The sequence below is a fragment of the Nothobranchius furzeri genome, chromosome 4, assembly GCF_043380555.1.
Source record: "Nothobranchius furzeri strain GRZ-AD chromosome 4, NfurGRZ-RIMD1, whole genome shotgun sequence".
In the NCBI taxonomy this organism is placed as follows: domain Eukaryota; kingdom Metazoa; phylum Chordata; class Actinopteri; order Cyprinodontiformes; family Nothobranchiidae; genus Nothobranchius; species Nothobranchius furzeri.
The window spans coordinates 53,262,450-53,270,013 of record NC_091744.1 but is presented as its reverse complement, the minus strand read 5'-3'; the positions used below and the strand labels follow the sequence as shown (position 1 = coordinate 53,270,013).

The window sequence follows — 7,564 nt, the reverse complement described above, 5'->3', positions numbered from 1 at the left end:
GTGGATTGGACAAAGCTTTTCGCCATCTACAATTTTGTTCAGGGACCATTGTGTGTCTGAACTAGAGCGAGAGACAACATCAGTTTTGTGTACAGAAATCTCTTTTTTGTCTGTTTGCCCTCCAAGGTAACTTGTCGGGTCTGGGTGCATCAGGTGATGGTGTGAGATTAAAGCTGGGGGCGTTTCTAGCATCAGCTTCTTGCACAACAAAGTCTACTAAAACACTAAATGGTGGGAAGGAGACACATTTTGTGCGTTTTTAGTTGGCGCTACTGTGATCCACCTATCTTGCAGGTAGAAGGGGAGTTTTTGAATAATTGGATTTACTCCTCTTGCTGTATCTAAGAACGCGAGACCAGGGAGGTCTCCTCCAGCTTTAGCACACTACACTTCCATGAGCAGGTCACTAAATTTTCTCAGTTTTGCAAAGTCTTTGGATGAGATTTTTGGGAATGTATCAATTCTTTTAAATAGTGCATCCTCGATCACTTCAGCTGAGCTGTAACATTGTTCAAGTCTGTCCCATATCATGTTGAGGCCATTAACTGGGTTGTTGATGTGTATGGCTCTGAACTGTTCTGCATGTTCAGCCGATTCCTTGCCAAGCCATTTTAACATCAAGTCCATTTCTTCACTTGCCGTTAGATCTAACCCACTTATAGCATTTTTAAATGAGCGTTTCCAAGCTCTGAAGTTTTGGGGCTTGTCATTAAACTGGAGTAGCCCTGTTGCCACTATTTCACCACGAGCAAACAGATGAAGTCACTCGCATTTGATTCTCTAGGCTCTTTGTATAAAGGTCTAGCATCATGGAAGCTAGATGCTGACATCTGATTTGACCAATTGGTACTGTAATTTTTATTAGCATGAGGAGAAGGGAAAATGACTGGAGAGTTTTGGCAACAGTCAGGATCATCTGGTAGACCAACTGGAATTTGTTGTGGGTCATTATCTTTTTTAGGGCTTGGTGGCTGATCACAGGTGAGCTCTGGTTTACTTTGTGTTACATTTCCCTTTTGCGATTGTTGAAGAGCATCATCATTTTCCTTTTTCACAAATGCAGATTGGCCAATGACATATTGTTTAGTTTGTTCTGCTGTTACTGAGGGACAGATGTTGCTGCGTGTTTCTGTCTGTGTGGCAGCAGCTGCTTCTAATGACTCTGCTTCAGCAATGGCTGACGCCACATCTTTTTCATGCTGTCAATATTCGATGGATGCCTCGACTTTAGCTTTTGCTACTTCTATTTGTGCTTTTTCTACCTTCAAATCCATTTCTTTAGCTGCGAAGCTGATACGTGCTTTGGCTGCCTCAGCTTTTGCTCTGGCTTTGGCTGCTGCAGAACCCATTGAGGAGGCACACGAAGCTTCCGACCAGGTCTTGAGGGATGACGCCTTGCTGGACATGTTGGAGTTGACTAGATGACGACTGCTTGCTCACCGTTGCATGCCGTGTTGCTCCGAGGCGTAGTAGTGGTCAGCTTCACTCAAGCGTGCGATGACTGCGTTACCTTTGTTCGTGTGGATGCCGCCGTTTTACTGTGCCGTTATGGGTGCATGTCTGATGCAGGGGCATTAACACCTTTCTTATATCACCACTCTGAAGACCGATGAGCGTTGTCAACAGGTTTACTGACATTCAAAAGGGTAAAACTAAAAACAAGACAAAAAAATACAGTTATGATATACATATGATATACATATGTGCAGCATAATATGCATTTATATACCACACTGCTACTACACAGCATATGTCACAGGTCTAATTATGAGAACTTGTGCTATTGACGCTATCCAGACGACCTCTAAAATCGCGGGTAACTAGCTTAACAAAAGGACTAGCTTGCAGCTAAATACAGCATTAGCAGGCAACATATAGCACAAAAACAAAGTTGTAACTTATACTTTAAGTACATACTGGCGATACAACCATAAACAGAAGATGTAGACAGTGTTTTTTTCCCCCAACAGGACACCATAAATTGTGTGTTGATATGTTTCCTTTCTTGCTCACTTGCTTTGCTAGACTGGGCGAACTTCCTGTTCAATAAAGTTATTTAAAAAATAAAGCCGTTTCTAAAGTGCACCACTCGAAGAAACCGCAGAGGGTAGGAGTCGATAAGATTGCTAAGGAAGCAACAATAAATGCATCGGTTCAGTTAGATATTCACTTTTGTCAAAAAGAGATCAAGAGCATAATAAGGCAAGAAATGAAGAAATGGCAAAACCAATGGGAGGAGGAAAGGAGGGGAAGATGGTTGTATAAAATTCAAAGAAGAGTAGGAGAAATGAGAAACACTGGAAGGAGTAGGAGAGAGCAGGTGATCATTGCTAGACTAAGGTTTGGACATACTGGGTTAAACAATACATTATTCATGATAGGGAAACATAATACAGGGAAATGTGATTATTGTGGAGAAGACAAAACTATAGATCATGTTACATTACAATGTCAGAAATATCAGGCGGAAAGAAGGACAATGGTTCACAATCTTAGTCAGATGAAAGTGAAACTGGATCTTGTTGATTTATTGAGGGAGAATTCAAAAAGTGACTGTTTTCAGATATTTTGGTTTTTGGAAGAGATAAGGATGTTTGGGAGACTTTGAGGTTTATTTATTTCCCCCCCCCCCCGTTTGGTTTTGTTTTGTGAGCGCTGTTCCAGACCACACTCCACACTAGTTGGTGGCAGTAATGCACCATTCGTTGTTTGCCAACCGCCAATAAAACACCAAAAGAAGAAGAAGAAGAAACCACAGAGGGAGCTGTAAACACATAATGTATTACTGACTGAGAATGATATTTTAGTGATACAACATTTTACAACTTTTAGTGAAAACAGAACACAGTCTCCAGACCTAAACCCCATCGAGCTGGTTTGGGATGAACTGGACAGAAGAGTGAAAGCAAAGCAGCCTACAAGTGCTAAACATTTATGGGAACTTCTGCAGCAAATATGGGAAGAACTTTCTGAAGAATATTTTATGTCTATTGTAGAAAGAATGCCACGAGTGTGTTCAGCTGTTATATCTGCGGTGGCTACTTTGATGAGTCAAAATTTTAGAATACATTTTGGTCAAAAAATTTATTCCATGATTTATTTTTTTAACTCCAATTTCTGATTTGTACTAAGCTTTCATTTCAGAGAGCAATGTAACATCAAACTGCATAATTTCCAATAAAAAAGTGGAAAAATTGGGGTGTTCTAAAACTTTTGATTGGTAGTGTATATACTGTAAATCACCTCGATAACGATAAATGGACAATAACTAGTACAGAAAAGGCAAGTTGACCACTAGATGGGGTTGTCACATACAGGTTGAGTCAAGTGACTCAAAGTGGTTCAGCTTCTTAAAGTGACCATGAGCATTTAATTACACCTAAATGGATGAGTTACAAAAAATCACCCCACCCTCAGAGTTGTCATGACAGTAAACTAGAAGGAAAAGAAGAAGAAACGTAAGAAAGAGAGAATGCGCAGTTAACCCTTGTGCACACTCTGTTTACAAGTAGCTATGAGCCTTATAGCACTTCTTCTGGCAGTAATCTGAAAGGAATTTCTCCAGATAGCATGCCGAACTTTAGCTTACCTGTCAAGCAGAAAACCAGCAACAGAGGCGTCTGTGGGGATCCCAACCTTCACTTTGCGCTTGTGCAGGAAGTGAAAATTACCCAGCAAAAAGCACATACAATGACGGCCTTGCATAAACGGTTCACCAGAATGACTGACAGTTATGCGGACCAATGGTTCAGATGATCCACCTGGAAGAAAAAGATCCTCCGGTATATACCTTTAAGCATAATTTATGCTATTTAAAAACTGCTATTTTTTCCCCCAGAATTACCAGTTTCTTCCTCACCCTTTCAAGATTACTAATTTACATCGAAAGCTGTTCAGACAGGCTCTGACTTTTGGTGTGCTACATTTGACTACCCAAGTTTATTTGTCAACAAGGTAAAAATGGCTTTATGTTCTTGTGCACCTTTAAAACAGCAAGAATAAGTTTGGTCTTGCAAAGCAGTCAAAGTGTCAAAAATCACTGCGATAGTATTAGGTAATTTGTCTAGGTAATTCTTTTGTCATTGTTAAATGTCATTCCGGTTAATAGGTGATTAGAGAAAAAAGTACTGGGGTAATGGGCAAAAACGATGTTTTTATAATAAATTAATGTATGAGATGATCAGTTTTACTTTTGCTCATCGTGCCTTTTATTCCATGAATAGCAGCTTTAAAAAATCTGAAAGGTTTTCCAGCTTTAGGCCTCCAAAGATGCTGTTGTGAGTCAGCTTTTCGGGGAGGGGGGCGCTTCGGGAGCGCATCTGGATTTTCCTTCGGGCCACGCCTACCGGACTGCCCGCTCCCCCTCCTCTCCACCTCAGCAGCGTGGGCTTTTCGCGGAGACCCGTCGGCTTCATCCTCCCGTTCACTTTGTCAAATTCCGTCTCTCTTTTTGTGTTCCTTTGGATGGCCGTTCGGGGCGTGATTCGCAATCAGCAGCGCAATAGTTAACGAGTGTGCCGGATGCGCCCTCACTCCAGCAGACCGCTACAGCACGAAGATGGCGTCGGAGGGAGCCAGCGGAGAGCAGCCTCCCCCGCTACAGACCCTGGTAGCTGCCCTGCCGGGGAGCGTCGACACGGTAAGACGGTGGTGTCTCACGGAACCAAATCGGCAGCCTTTCCGTTGATTGTCCCTTTATTTCTTACACTTGTGTGTGGGGGGGTGTTTAGTTGTCAAGAAGGAAACACAGTGCGCATCCGAAAGGGCTCGGGAAGCAACAGCGGTGGCAACGATCTGAGCGTAAAAAAACAAACCAAAAACAACAGCTTTGATCGGTTTGAGCTGGGATAAACCCGCGCGTTACTCCCAGCAGACCCCAGAAGGACAAATCGATGTGTTTTGTATACCAGTGGGTTATTTTGTTGGTCTTTCGTGGCCTTGAAGTGTGTCCTGCAGCTGTTCTGCTCCTGGTGAAGGAGAAGCCTCCGTCTGCAGGTCGGACCGTCGGAAAAATAAAACAGTATTTTATATAGCACCTCTCAAGATAAAAATCATGAAGTGCTTCACAAGAACAACAAATGTAAAATATTAAAAAATATAAAAAAAATAAAAAAATATATGGCTAAAATTTGAAAAATAAACTATTGACTAAAAAAAATGTAAGTAAAGGGAGGAAGAAAATTAATAGGAAGGAGGGAAATCAGTGGACCCTGGGAAAGGTGGAATAGAAAGAGCAGAAAAAGGTGAGGGTGGTGATGAAGATCGCACTTTCTAAAGGAGACCACCACTGATCTCAGGCTCAGGGGGAGAGAGTTCCAGAGTCTGGGGGCCACAGCAGCAAATGTTCTGTCACCTTTGGTCTTTAACCTGGTGTGCTGTCAGCTGAATAACTGGGCTCAGCTCCAATAACAAATCTAGCAAAGGACATGTAAATACCAAAATGTTCTTTTGGGACTATTTCCTCTGCCTCTTCTTGCTGCAACGTCTTGTTTAAGTCATGTTCTGTCTGTGTAGGTTTGAGATGGGAGGGTTTGGTGATGGAGCGTGTCTAGATCTGTGTTGTTCATTGGTTGGTAGTCTAGTATTAAGCTACCCAATAGGCTATAATGAAAGAAGATAGGAAACCTTTCTCATCAAAGTTTTTCTCGACCCACGTTTTTCTACCACACATCTATGAATAGATAGATATTATTATTAAATAGCCGTTCAGCGCCAGTTCCTAATAATCACGAAAACTAATTATGTGTTAAAAGAATCATTCGTATTTAAATTTGCAAACAAATGCACACTTCCACACCTTCTGAATCTGGTCAGTGTGCAGATCTGAGGGGCGAGGAGCTTGTCATAGGTGGACTTAAATGTGTTAAACACTTGTTAAATCCAGAGGTAGAAAGTAACGAATTACGTTTACTCACATTACTGTAATTGAGTAGCTTTCTTGTAAATTTATACTTTTTAAGTCGTTTTTAAAAGCTGTACTTTTACTTTTACTTGAGTGAGTTTTTTTAAAAAGAATTGTAATTCGCTACATTTTAAATCATATCTGTTACTGAGGAAAAACAAATTTTAGGCTTAATAAATTAAAAATATTACGTGTAGCAGCGTCGGAACAGAAAGAGACACCTGCATGAGCGCCGAGTCTAACCTTTGATAATGAGAACAAACAGCCATTTTTACCGCAGTTTTGCTCAAAAACATCAGTTCAGTCCCTCTGATCAACTCGCTGTTTACCTCCTCTCTCCCTCCTCTCCTGTGTGTTGGATCCCGCACCTTCTCGCACCGGTGTGACGTCATCAGAATTCTGCTCGGCTCGGTAGCCAGACTCGGTTACGTGTTTGAATTGTGTTTCTCTACCGCTCCGCACGGAAGCGGCAAAATAACGTTTAGCGCTCATAACAAGCGGATTATCAGCGCTCTGCTCATAAAACAGAAGACCTGCAGGCCTCTGTGAGTTAAAACATCCTGATACTGTTCAGGTGTAAACATTGTGCTCCATCCCTGTGTTTGAACTCAGAAGATGCTCCTTGATGCCACAGATATGTGATGATCTAGCTTGTTTCTTTATTTTACTCCAGAATAAGAGATTAAATTATTACTAAAGCAGTTCAATGTAGTTAAATTAGTCATGACTTGTGTGTGTGTGTGTGTGTGTGTGTGTGTGTGTGTGTGTGTGTGTGTTACACATATAGAACTGCATGAGACAGCATGGTTTCATCAAATCCATGCATCTTATTTCTTGGCTGAAGTAATGGCTCAGGAAAATAACTTGTATTTAATAAACAATGATGTCTCTGCAGTGTTTATGATAATATTTTATCTTATATTGGACCTATCTTTGGTCTGGGAGGTGTAACTTATCATGTTACAAGCCTTTTAAAACATGTTAAAGTATTACAAGAGGAGATAAATGCATGAATTTAAAGTTCATGTTTGGAGACCAACCTTCACAGTTTGGAGGCTCACGCTGGTGAGGAGACACCATTAGTTCCAGTAACACCTGGGCTCCCAAGGCCTGTTCTGACAGGATGGACGTTACGGGACCCTTAAGGATTCCAGTTGGATGATTGGAGGATAATTTAGGAGGATTGGAATGAACAAACTGATTTCAGTGGTGAAGGGTTAAAGGTATTGGCTCGGCATTAAAATTGTAGAAATGCAAAATAACTACACTTTATTATCTATAAACATGTACTGGGTTCAGTTTTTTATTTTGTTAAGAACTTTTGTCATAAATCATTACAGAAAATCCAAATCCTCTCCTCCAGACAGTGACGAACTGTGTTTCGCGTACGTCACTCCAGCACGTAAAACAAGCTAGCTGCTGATGCTAATATTGGGAATCACTGTTATTTGTTTACTTTCATGCTCCTAATTATTACGTAAAATTGCGTTTACAGCTGCAGCAAAAGGTCTGAGCCATGTGTCTGTATCCTACACGCATTTTTAAATAACAGGTCTGTATGGAACCTATTAGGAATGGAAAAAAGGGAGGCAGAACTGCTTTTTTGTCTTCTACACTTCTGCAAAATCTGTTTTATTTGACATCAAGACGTGAGGGCAGGGG

The 7,564-nt window shown here is 41.2% G+C and overlaps 1 protein-coding gene across 2 annotated transcripts in view; it reads left to right on the top strand.

Moving 5' to 3' along the window:
• Window positions 1-3,750: 3,750 nt before the first annotated feature.
• The window catches only part of cttnbp2 (cortactin binding protein 2), a 199,356-nt gene continuing 195,542 nt past the window's right edge, over window positions 3,751-7,564 (top strand). For both annotated transcript variants that reach the window (XR_011520312.1, XM_070550258.1), the window contains exon 1: window positions 3,751-4,639. Coding sequence is in view for 1 of the 2 variants with exons in the window: in XM_070550258.1 (XP_070406359.1) it covers window positions 4,559-4,639 (81 nt within the window). In the remaining variant the exon portion in view is untranslated. The remainder of the gene's footprint in view (window positions 4,640-7,564) is intronic.